At 58.1% G+C, this 12461-nt stretch overlaps 1 protein-coding gene across 1 annotated transcript in view; it reads right to left on the bottom strand.

The window, feature by feature from the left end:
* LOC104302198 (hydrocephalus-inducing protein homolog) overlaps positions 1–12461 on the bottom strand; it is a 76333-nt gene that overhangs the window by 56095 nt on the left and 7777 nt on the right. Inside the window, exons 6-13 of the mRNA XM_054173345.1 lie at positions 12400–12454; positions 10824–10933; positions 9245–9379; positions 6321–6520; positions 4790–4914; positions 3917–4118; positions 2434–2599; positions 997–1096 (exon numbers count right to left, since the gene is read on the bottom strand). Coding sequence (XP_054029320.1) covers positions 997–1096; positions 2434–2599; positions 3917–4118; positions 4790–4914; positions 6321–6520; positions 9245–9379; positions 10824–10933; positions 12400–12454 — 1093 coding nt within the window. The remainder of the gene's footprint in view (positions 1–996; positions 1097–2433; positions 2600–3916; positions 4119–4789; positions 4915–6320; positions 6521–9244; positions 9380–10823; positions 10934–12399; positions 12455–12461) is intronic.

Below are 12461 nucleotides of genomic sequence, written 5' to 3'. Positions count from 1 at the left end.
GGGCAGGAAGGGAAGCAACAAAGCAGCAGGGTTGGTGCTTTCAGCACTCTCCAAGAATGGGAGCTGGGCTGCTGCACCTCCACGGGCTCTGGAGGTGAGGACACCCATCAGGTTCCCTGGAGAAAGCCTGGCAGCAAGCTCCCAGCCTTGAGACACAGCCTGAGCAGCACCCAGCAGAGATGGAGAGGAAGGACAAGGAAGCCTGAACCTGGCTACAAGCACTCCCTGCCCTGTGCTAGCACAGCAAAGCCACCACCTCTGGAAGGGCAGAGCTGGTGTCACTCAGGGGGCAGTGAGGGCTGCAGCCCCCAACAGCCTGAGCACACTGCAGGCAGGCAGCACCGGCACAGAGCTCATCCAGCAGGCTGCTGGGGCTCAGCTTTCCAGGGAGAGCCTCCTCCTGCTGAGCAGAGCAAGCCCTGAGCAACGCCACCCAGGGGAACCACAGCCTCAGAGCTGCCAGGAGACAATTCCCAGGCAGGGAGAAGCACCTGCTGGCCAGAGATGGTCCTTGGGAGGGCACCCTGCACTCAGCAGGGTTCCCCACCCAAGGGCTGGCAGTACCTGGCCAGTGGGAAGAGATCCAGGGGCTGGGAGCACTCTGGAACTCAGCTCCTACCACCTCAGGAGCCCCAGGATGCCTCCAGGCTATGAGGACTCCTCTTGGAGGGAAACAGGCTAGAGGGGCTTAGGGGCTGCTGTGTTCTGTAGCTCCTTGGCCTTCACAGACACCTCCCAGCAGAGCAAAGGCTGGCAAACCCAGGGCAGGAAAACTGAGCCCTTCCCTGCCTCACATGTTCTGGGATCAGTGGTCCAGAGCCAGTGTCCTGAGCCCTGGCCTTGGACAGGAGAGCAGCTGGGAGCCACAGGGACAGCAGGCACGTGTCCTGTTGGCCACTGAGCCTTCCTAGCAGCTCGAGCAGGAGCCAGGGGGCTGGGAGGTTGCTTGTGCCTGGCCTGCAGCGTGGGGCAGAGCGCAGCAGAACGGAGCCGTACCTGAGATGTCACAGTAGAAGCTCGCTTCATAGACTCTGGCTGCCTGGGGCTTAAAGGTGACCTGGATCTCAGCTGAGCAGTGAGGCCACACCTCTCCCTCCTAGAAGAGAGGATGGCAGCAAACCATTGATCTCCAGCTCAGGTTTGCAGCCACAGCCCTGCAGCCCTTCTTCAGAGCACCGAGGGAGAGCACAGAGCAAGCACCACATGTGCTGGGGTGGGGGAGGAGAGACAGACACAGGCAGAGCTCTGCAAGGGAACCTGCTCCAGAGGGGAGGGAGGCCTGGGAAACCAAGAGACCGAGAAGGCTGGACAAGGCAGAAGGGGAAGGACCCATGGAGCAGCCCACTTCTAAGTCAGTCCTAGAGCACAGTGTGGAACGTCCACAGAGCCAGTGAGGAAAGGTTTCCACTCACAAGGCTTGAGGCCAGGCTACACTTGGTGTCCCTCCATCATTACCTGGAGCACCAGGACTCAGTACTGTGGGCAGCCAGGCTGCTGCACCTCACAAGCTCCAGAGCAGGTTCAGCTGGTTGTGGAGACACAGTGCAGCTGTCCCCAAGCAGGAGCCCTGGGACACACTCCCAAAGCAGCTCTGACACACCACAGGATGCTGCTCACCTCCCACTCCCTACCACATCCCTACTGCTCTGACACAACCTCCTGCTCCCATCCTGCTGCTGCCAGCTGCTGTGCTGGGACAGTGCAGTGCTGCTGCTGCTGCTGGCTCTCAGCCTTACATGGGCTACAGGAGGAACCAGGAAGAGCAGATGACCCCTTCCTTCACACTCACTTCACCTCTTTGGATAGAAAGAAGAGGTTGGGATTCCTGCAGGGTTTACTCCCAGATGAGATGCTGCTCAGACAGCAGCATTCTCCAGCTCAAACCAGGCACTCCCTCAGAGGCAGGGCTCTGGTTGGTGGAAGGATGTGGGCTTTGGCTCACAGAAACAGCAGCAAGCCCTTCTCTGTACCTAGGTGCACCACAACTCCAAAAGCCCCTTTCAACCTGCCAGCCTTGGGCCCAGGCTCACAGGTGACACTGGCAGGGAGACTCAGAGCTGGTGGAAGCCCAGGTTCCATGAGGGGATTGCTGTTGCCATAACTCAGCTGAACTTTGCCTCCTCTCATTCCCTTCTTCAGGTCGTTTGGGACCGGCAGTGCTCTAACAGCCTCTGGGAAGCCCCAGAACCCCCAGGAGGGGATGTCCTTGCAGCTAACACCGCAGAGCCCTCCGAGGGCTGGAAGGACACCGAGGCAGTGCCCTTCTTTTGCTCAGCTGCCAGCAGGCTCTCGCTGCGTGCCGGGGCCCCGCAGCTCACGAAGGCTTTTTGCACCAAGCCCTGCCAGCTCCACTCCCTCTGCGGGAGCTGGGGGCAGGATCTGCCAGGGGAGCTCCCCAGGGAGGAGGAATGAGGGCTCTCGGCTGCGGCTCACCAGCGGCTCGATGCTGAAGATCTCCGCAGAGCGGCACAGCAGGGACTCTCCTTCCGCCTTCGCCCTCTGCTGCTGGAAGATGCGGGAGAGCCGGGAACGGCGTCCTTGGGGCGCAGGCTCCTTCCTGGGCTCCTTGGGGGGATGAGGCTTGAACGGCCCCCACAGCCTGCAGCCCAGAGACAAAGCCCAGCAGACAACGGCATCAGCAGCAGCCCTGCAGAGGCTCTGGCAGAAGCGCTCGGGGAGGAACGGCAGCGGCACAGCAAGGGGCTGCCCCCGAGCCCCCGGCTCCCAGCCCCAGCCTCTTCCCTGGCCACTCGCACTCCATGCTTTCAAGCTCGGAAGAGCTTTGTGAAAGGCAGCAGCCCCCCGGGAGCCTTTCTGGTTCGCAGCCACTGCCACAGATGATGGAGGCTCCAACAACAGCCTCAAGTGGCTCTTCCTCCCCTAGAGCTGCTCAGGGCTGCTCTCCGCACAGCCTGAGCTTGCACAGCAGCCACACACAGGACAAGGAAACGCAGTGAGCAAGGGGAACCTGGGGCTGGCCTTCAGGGCCTGCCTGGCCCAACCACACTGAACCTGACTTGCTCAGAAGCCCCTGAAGAGCACTCCAGGTGAAGGCACTTTCCTCACCAGCTGTGGCTTCAGACTAACTCGAGATCCCTCCATGCCCCCGGGGCTGGAAAGTCACCCAAGGCTTCCCGGGATCCCCCAGGCTCTGAAGTGTGGTTTCCAGCTCAGCCCCTGGGCTCCAGGTGTTCCTCTGCTGCCCAGTGTGGCAATTTCAAAGCTTCACCACCTTTGGAGAGGTGCCTTTGGAGAGCCTGCCCCATCTCCCACCACCACAAAGACCCAGCTGCTGAAACTCAACTGGACTTCTAAGTCCTGCCTTGCTCCACCCTCCATGCAGAGCCCTCTACCTCCAAACTCTGCTCAGCCTCCAAGGAAGGGTGGAAATAGCTCCTGGTGCTGGAAACCGGGACACCATGAGGCAGTTAACAGCCTGCAGCAGGATGGCCTCAAGCTTCTGGGCCCCTGAAGCACTCTGCCCTGCACAGGGCTGGGAAAGGAGCCTGCCAGCTTGTGCCAGCTGCAGCAGGAGAAGCTGCAGTGAGGAGCAGCAGAGTTGTGCTGCATGCAGCTGTGCCCAGTGCTGCTACTCACTGCAGTCCAGCACTGAGCCTTGCCTCAGCCTTATGGTCCCTCTGGAGCCCAGAGATCTCTGGACCTTAGTGCTTTGTGGCCCCCACAAGTCAATTTGCTCTCTGAGGAAATCCAGGCCCTGCAGTTCCTCCCCAAAACACCATCCTCAGCTGGAAAGGGAAGTGCTGAGCTCCAGTACCCCAAAGCCCAGGGATCCAGGCCTTGATGCTGTGGGGGCTTTACTGGCCTAAACCACTGCAAAGCACCAAGAGCCCTGGAGGCCACACTTGAGTGTCACCCTTGGACAGGGCTCTTCCTGAAGTGAAGCTTTCCAACCAACCTCTGCTTCTGCTGCTCCCCCTCCTCCTCACTAGCAGCAGCCTTCCACTGGAAGTGAGCTTTCACATCACTGCCATTGTGGATGAGCAGGGTGCTCTGGGTGCACAGCGACATGTAGGTCGTCTTCATGGTCAAGGAGCTCTCGTCCAGCCTGATGTTCACATCCACAGCTGTTCCACTGAGGCTGGTGTGAATATCTTCTCCTGGAAGAGCCAAGGGGAGTCTTTGCTCATCTCACTTGTGAGCTAGAGCAGCATTTGGATCCTTTCTACAAGCTCCAGACAGCTCCAGTGCTCACTGCGGGGCCGCAGCACCCAGAGAGCACATCAGGCTGCCCAGGAGCCAAGGGCAGCAAGAGGGACAAAGCAAAGCTCTGCTTCAGGCAGAGAAAACACAGCCCCAGGGCACCTGTGAGCAAGGCTCTGCTTCAGCATCAGCTCTGCTGAGCCAAGGCTGTGGGCAGCATTTGGAGGTCACAGCTCCGCTCCCCACTTACTCCTCAAGGGCCTGCTGAGGCTGACGCTTCTCCTAGGGCCTGCTCTTGGCTTCTCCTGCCCCAGGATGAGTTTGACACCTATCCAAGGGGGCAGTGAGCACTTCCTGCCCAAGCCCAAGAGCCTTTTAGTCCTGGAGCTGTGAGGTGTGGAATGGAGCTGGGGAGAGGACAGTGCAGCAAAAGGGTCTGAGGCAAGGCAAGGGAGAAGTGGAGCACAGGACAGAGGAGTGCCAGAGGCCCTGGGCACCACAGAGTCTGGCAGAGCCCTGCCCTCCTCCTGTCACCCCTCAGGCCCAGCACTGGCTGGGAACCAAAGCTCAGCCTCTGCAGGGGGGAGCCAGGGACACAGAGTGCAGGCAGGCAGTGGCCAGCACTGACCTGAGTCACAGTGCAGGGTCAGGGCCCCGCGGTGCTCCCCGGTCCGCAGCGGCAGGAACTCCACAGCCACCTGCACGGCGTCCCCGGCCCCCAGAGCTCCCACACAGGGCTCAGCAGAGAATGGGCTGCAAGAGAGAGACAGCAGGGCTGCTGCAGAGACCTGGGCACCACAGCCCTGCTGCAGGCCACAGGCAGCAGAATCAGAGAACCTTTCTGGCTGGAAGAGATCTTTCAGCTCAAGTCCAACCGTGGTCCCATTGCTAGGTCACCCCCAAACCATGGCCCTCAGCACCACACCAACCCCCCCGGGATGGGGACTCCACCACTGCCCTGGACAGCCTGGACCAGGCCTTGACAACCCTCAAGGGCAAGAAATTGTTTCTCATGTCCCAAGCCACACACAACTGAGGTAATTTCCTCATGGCCTATCACTTGTTCCTTGGGAGCAGAGACCAAGCCCTGCCTGGCTCCAGCCTCCTTTCAGAGAGCTGAAGAGAGACAGAAGATCTCCCCTCAGCCTCCTCCAGGCTAAACATCCCCAGTTCCCTCAGCTGCTCCTCACAAGACTTTTGGTCTAGACCCTTCACCAGCTTTGTTGTCCCTTCTGGACCCACCCCAGCACCTCAATGTCCTCCCTGCAGTGAGGGGGCCAGTAGTGCACCCTGGATTCACACCCTGCACTACTCAGGCTGTGAATCCAGTACCCAGTGCAGGGTACACTTCCCTGGTCCTGTTGGCCACACCATTGCTGATCCAGACCAGGATGCTGTTGGCCTGCTCAGCCACCTGGGCACAGGCTGGCTCATCTTCAGCCTCTGTTGCCCAGCACCCCAGGTCTTTGCTGGGCATCTTTCCAGCCACTCTTCCCCCAGCCTGCAGTGTTGCAGGGGGTTGCTGTGACCCAAGTACTGGACCTGCCACTTGGCCTTGATGAACCTCATGCCATTGGCCTTTGATCCAGCCTGGCAAGGTCCTTCTGTAGATTAACAAGCAGCTCAGCACTGCTGTCCAGTTGGGCCTGTCTGCAAACTGACTGAGGGAGCCTCAATGTCCTCACCCAGGGCATTGATAAAATGTTCAGGAGAACTGGCCCCAGCACTGAGCCTTGGGGAACACCACTGGGGACCAGACACCAAGTGGAGTTAGCTCCATTCACTGCAGACAGCAGAAGGAAAACCAACCCCAGGGGTCAGAAAGAGAGCTCCTGGCTCAGTGTTGAAGAGATTCAGCCCTCAGAAGCTCCTAGAGTAGAAAATGACACCAGGTGCCCCATCCATTGCATCCAGCTCCCTGCAGTGAGGCTGCAGAGCCCAGCTGCTGGCAATGCCATCAGGGCAGGGCTGCTGGAGAGCACAGGGGTGGAAGAGCTGCTGGCACTCACTTCCCCCGGCTTCCTGCCACCCAGAAACCTCACCTCAAGAGCTGCAAATGGCAAGGCAAATCCTGGCCCAGGAGATCACAGCCTAGAAAGCAGAGCCAGGGACAAGCAAAGCCTGGCCTGAAGAGCAGAGCAGGATGCTGAGCTCCTCACCTCTGAGTGCTGATGAAGTAGTGAGCCTTCCGCTCGCCCACGTTGCGGAGCAGCAGAGTCCTCTGAGTGCTGTACTTGACCGGGCAGACAGAGAAGTTCAGCTGCTGGGGGAAGTCCAGCACAGCCTGGGCACCTACAGCTCGGATGGGCACGGTGAACTCCTCCCTCTGGGTGACACAGAGCAGCTGGTGACAGTAATCCTGCAGGGAAAGGAACAGCTTCAGCAGGCTGCAGGCAGTGTCAGCCCCAGGGCAGAAGGAAAGCTGCTGGGCTCTGTCTCACTGCCAGCTGCAGCCCCTGGGCCCCTGGGGACCCTTCTCTCCTCCAGCACAACTGGCACAGGGCTGGGAAGGATCAGAGCTGAGCCAGCCCCTCTGCCCCAGCTGCTCTCTCAGCAGCCAGCAGCACCAAAGCAGATTCTCTGAGACTTGGATGCTGAGGCAGCACAGAGTGACTCCAGCTCAGGGGTGCCAGCCCCCCAGAGCCACTGCAGCCTGGGAAAGGCACCCAGCTGTGCCACGGTGCCAACTGCAGTCCCAGCAATGCAAGCACCTCCTGGCAGCTTGGCAGGGATGCTCAGGCACATTTCCCAAAGGCCTTTGCCACATCCCCATCAGCAGTGGCTCTTGGGGGAGGTGCTGCAACTGGACACGGTGCTGGCTTGAATGTCAGGGGAGTGCAGGCTCCCTGTGTGCTGCCCACCCCTGCCCACAGCATTACAGGGACAGGGCTGGGGCACACCCTGGGTTCTGGGCTCCTCACTACAAGAAGGACATTGAGGGGCTCGAATGGGACCAGAGCAAGACAATGCAGATGGAGAAAGGGCTGGAGAACAAGGGCTGGTAAGGAGTGACTGAAGGAACTGGGCTTAGTCAGCCTGGAGAAAAGGAGGCTGGGGGGAGACCTTCTGCCTCTTACAAGTCACTGAAAGGAGGCTGGAGCCAGGTGGGGCTCAGGCTCTCTTCCCAAGGAACAAGAGAAAGGACAAGAGGAAACAGCCTCAAGTTGCTCCAGCGGAGGTTTAGGTTGGACATGAGGAACATCAAGGCCTGGCCCAGGCTGCCCAGGCCCAGCAATGCCTGGAGGGGTTTCAAAGCTGTGTAGATGTGGTGCTGAGCAATGAGGTTTAGTGGTGACCTGGCAGTGCTGGATTAACAGCTGGCTTTGATTTTAAAGGACTCTTCCAAGCAAACCAAAGCAATTCCATGATTCTAGAAGCACCCCATGCTCTGTGCTGAGCCTTGTGAGAGAACCTCCACCACCCACATTATGCAGGGGAACACAGGCATGGCTTTGACCAGCTACAGAAACAAGGACATCTGTGTGCCTGGCACCCACAGCTTGACTGGGAGGGTGCTGGAGCACTGGGCCAAGCTGCCCACACAGTTTCACAGAGCCACAGAACAGTGGGGCTTGGAAAGCTCCTCTGGAGATACAGAATAGAATAGAATAGAATAGAATAGAATAGAATAGAATAGAATAGAATAGAATAGAATAGAATAGAATAGAATAGAATAGAATAGAATAGAATAGAGCCAGGTTGAAAGAGACCTTCAAGATCATCAAGTCCAACCTATCATCCAACACCACCTAATCATCTAAACCATGGCACCAAGCACCCCATCCAGTCTCTTCCTGAACACCTCCAGGGATGGTGACTCCACCACCTCCCCAGGCAGCCCATTCCAATGGGCAATCACTCTCTCTGTGGAGAACTTCTTCCTAACATACAGCCTAAACCTCCCCTGGTGCAGCCTGAGACTGTGTCCTCTTGTTCTGCCACTGGCTGCCTGGGAGAAGAGACCAACCCCCACCTGGCTACAACCTCCCTTCAGGGAGTTGCAGAGAGCAAGAAGGTCTCCCCTGAGCCTCCTCTTCTTCAGGCTAAGCAACCCCAGCTCCCTCAGCCTCTCCTCACAGGGCTGTGCTCCAGACCCTTCCCCAACCTTGTTGCCCTTCTCTGGACACCTTCCAGCAAGTCAACCTCCTTCCTAAACTGAGGAGCCCAGAACTGGACACAGGACTCCAGGTGTGGCCTAAGCAGTGCTGAGTACAGGGGCAGAATGACCTCCCTGCTCCTGCTGGCCACACTGTTCCTGATGCAGGCCAGGATGCCATTGGCCCTCCTGGCCTCCTGGGCACACTGCTGGCTCCTGTTCAGCTGCTGTCAACCAGCACCCCCAGGTCCCTTTCTGCCTGGCTGCTCTCAGCCACTCTGCCCCCAGCCTGTAGCACTGCCTGGGGTTGCTGTGGCCAATGTGCAGAACCTGGCACTTGGATGTGTTCAATCTCCTGCCCTTGGCCTCTGCCCATCTGTGCAGCCTGTCCAGGTCCCTCTGCAGAGCCTCTCTACCCTCCAGCAGATCAACTCCTGCCCCCAGCTTGCTGTCATCTGCAATTTACTGATGATGGACTCAATGCCCTCATCCAGATCATCAATAAAGATATGGAACAGGCTGGGGCCCAGCACTGATCCCTGGGGCACACCACTGGTGCCTGGCTGCCAGCTGGCTGTGGCACCATTCACCACCACTCTCTGGGCTCAGCCTCCAGCCAGTTCCTAACCCAGCACAGAGTGTTGCTGTCCAAGCCACAAGCTGACAGCTTAGACAGCAGTTTACTGTGGGGGACGGTGTCAAAGGCCTTGCTGCAGTCCAAGTAGACCACATCCACAGCCTGCCCCACAGCCACCAGGCAGTCCCCTGGGCATGGAAGGAGATCAGGTTGGTCAGGCAGGACCTGCCCTTCCTAACTCCATGCTGGCTGGACCTGAGCCCTTGGCCATCCTGTAAGTGCTGTGTGATTGCACTCAGGATGTCCTGTTCCATAACCTTGCCTGGCACTGAGGTCAGCCTGACAGGCCTGGAATTCCCTGGCTCATCCTACCACTGAAGGCAGCAACCTCTTGAGACCTCCAGCCTCACCTTGTTCTCGTCAGGGGTGAAAAGGATGGAGTAAGTAGAAACCATGCCAGGTGCTACTTTCTGGCACACATCCTTGGGACCAACCAACTTGAAGAAAGGAGAGGTCTCCATGATGACCTTCACCCACTGAGGAACCTGCAGGAAAGACAAAACTGGGATTTTGCCACCTGTGGAACTGAGAGAAGAAAGCTGGCCATGGCCAGCTGCCATCCTTCCTTCCCAAAGCACTTCCAGCGCAGAGGACAAGGCTGGAGCCAAGTTCCTGCTGCCTGGGCAAAGGAGCTCTAGGACACAGGCTGCATGCCAAAGCCCTGCTGGGAAGGAGAGCCACAGGAAAGGAGAAACTGAGGCACATTTTAATGAGGAAATGGGAAACAGCAGCACAGTGTCTGGAATCAGTGTGGAACACACAAATGTCCCATGGGCATCCTTCCATCATTCCCAAGCTATGCACCCAAGCAGGAATGGCTCTGTTCTCCCCAGGAGTAACTGAGAGGGACCACACTCCTTGCCAAAGGGGCTTCTCTTTCCAACCACAGCCCTGTCAAAGCCTCTTCTCTCAGGACACACTTGGACTTCTCTTGCTCTTCCCCCACAGCTTTTGTTATCCCCTTGTTTCCCCCAGGAGGCAGGTTTGAGGGGGGAGGTCCTTCCCCTGCTCTCATGCAGGCTTCTTCTGCCTTCCCACCTGCTCTCCTCTCCCCTTCACATCTTGCTCCCCACTGCAGAGCAGCAGCTTTCAGGACACTTTTCTTTTGCTGACCCTTCTCTGCCTCCAGCACACTGCCTGCTGCACGGCAAGAGAACCCCCTGTGTGCACAGGGTTCTCTCCTGGAGCACTTTTGAACCCAGCTCCACTCCTCCCTCCTGTCTCTTCTCATCAGCTTGCTCTGGGCACCTGCCTCACTCCAGCAAATGTTTCCCCAGCTCAAATTCAGAGGGTCTCAAATTTTCCTCTTTACACAGGAAAAAAATTGCTGACATTTGGCAGCACTTCCCTGCTCCACTTCTTTGGGGAATCTCATCATCACCACCAATTCTTTCCAAGTACAGGTGGAGACCTTCGGGAGGACATCACTCTGGAGGTGCTGTGGTGTTCCAAAGGGAAAGCAGAGATCCAGAGAAGCCTCAGCAGGGCTGAATGAAGCTTAGCAGGACTCCAAGTGGCAGCTAAAGGCCTCCCCTTGCTGCTGCTCCAGCAGTCTGTTCCACTGCTCTTTCAAAACCCCTCTCCTGGAGCTTCAGTGCCACTCCCTAGGACTTACTCCAGCATCAAGCAGAGAAGACAACCCCTGAGCTTTGCCAGTGGATTGAAGCAGCTAAGCAGGCTGTGAGAGGCAGAGATGCCCTCCCAAAAACCAAGACTAACCAAGGAGCCATCAGGATGCAGTGCACACCTGAGGCAGAGCGTGAGACGAAAGAAAACCGGAGAGCCCTCAACATTCTCATCAACCCAGGGCCTTCAGTGGCAAGGATGCTGTCTAGAAAAGCTCCTCTGGGTTAGATACTGCCAACACATGGCAGTGTCAGAGACAACATGCCCAGAATGGGCAGATTCCTACCACCCTCCAGCACTTACCCTGCCCTTGTTCCGCAGAACCAGCATTCCTTCGTAGACCTTGTGGGGGAGGTAGTTCTGGAATACCACCTCTGATGGGACAGGCTCAAAGGAGCTCTGCTCCAGGGCAGCTGGGAGCTGGAGGTGCACAGAGAGCAGGCAGAGGTTCAGCTGTTGGCAGCAGGACTCATGAGTGAGAACCCTACACTGCTCTCCAGTCAAGCCCAGTCTCCTGGTGAGTCCCTCTGCCCAGCTCAGCCTGGGCAAGCAGAAGCTCTCCCACCTGGTTCCTACGTGGCTCAGAAGGATCTGGGCTGTGCTGAGCAGGCTCAGGCTAAGCAGCTCTTGTGGTGTTTCTCCAGGTTCCCTCTCCAAAACACAGGGCAAAGCCCTGTGCTGCTGTGGTCACACAGCACCAGAGCACTCCCTGACAGTGCTGGCAGCACTCCTGGAGCAGCTGAAACCCAGTAACAGACAGGAGGCTCCAGGGGAAACAATCTGGGGATGATCTTTGCTCTGAGGCAGAGACCGAGGCCCACACAGCCCTGAAGAGCTTTTCCCATCTAAAGCCTGGAAACTGCTAAGGAGAGAACAGCACCAGAGCAGGCAAGGCAGGAAAAAGAGAGGTGAGTGCTGGCAAGGTGCAGCTCCTTTCTCCACAGCACTGGGCAGCCAGAGTGTCCCAGCACTGTCCCTTTCTTAAAGGCACAGCCTCAAACGGTCACAACTGGACTTGGCAGCTCCTTCTCCCAGGAGCTTTCAGTGGCTGTTTGATCCTGCTCTGGTGCTGCTGCTTTTGTTCAACTCCACTGCAGCAGCAGCCTGGCAATGCACACAAGCAGCAAATGCTGGCAGAGCAGAGGCCCTGCTGAGAGAGAATTCCTCCCTGCTTTACCTCCCCTCTCCCAGCTGTGCTGCTCCCACTCGACAGACCCAGGCAGCTCTCCTGCTTCTCCACACAAGCCACGTCCAGGCTGAAGCCAGCAGCTGCAGCATGCTGCCAGTTCTCTGTGTGCTCAGCTGAGGGGTTCCCAACCTCCTGGGCTGGCCAGGGCAGCCCTGAACCAATATGGCACAGGTCTGCTGCTGGCAATTTCTGCTCAGCAGCCACCCTCTGTGCTCTGCCCTCGGGGCTGTGTGCTCTGGCCAGCAGCTCTGGCAGCAGAGCAGCTTTAGGCACAAGTGCAGCAAACACTGAGCCAGACAAAGCACAGCCATGGGCTGAGGCCCCTCTGCAGCTGGCAGGAGCCTGCAGCCTGCAAACCCAGCCCCCGGTGAGGGCCCCAAACCGCTGTCCCAACCCAAAGCACCACTGCAGCAGAGTGTGCTCAGTCCTGAGCAACTCCTGCAGGCCTTCAGTCCTCAAAGGCCAAGGCTGCCACCAGTGAAGGAGTCCTGGCCCCAGACATTTGGCAGTGAGCACACCAAGCAACAGCTGCCTGTGTCAGCAGGAGGATGGCAAGTGGCAAGCTCCTGCCCTTGTGTCCTGCCCCAGCCTTCCCCCAGCATGGGGCTTTAGTGACAGTGGCTCAGCTCCAGTAACCCCCACCAGCTGCAGCAGAGCTTATCCAGCACAGATCAGGATTGAACATCTCACCAGGGAGCAATGCCTGAGCTTTCTCCTGGCAGAAGGAACTCAGCACTGCCAGCAGCTGCACA

This window comes from Dryobates pubescens, chromosome 26, assembly GCF_014839835.1.
Source record: "Dryobates pubescens isolate bDryPub1 chromosome 26, bDryPub1.pri, whole genome shotgun sequence".
Taxonomy (NCBI): Eukaryota; Metazoa; Chordata; class Aves; order Piciformes; family Picidae; genus Dryobates; species Dryobates pubescens.
Note: the sequence above shows the minus strand (reverse complement) of the source record. Positions and strands in the feature narration are given on the sequence as shown.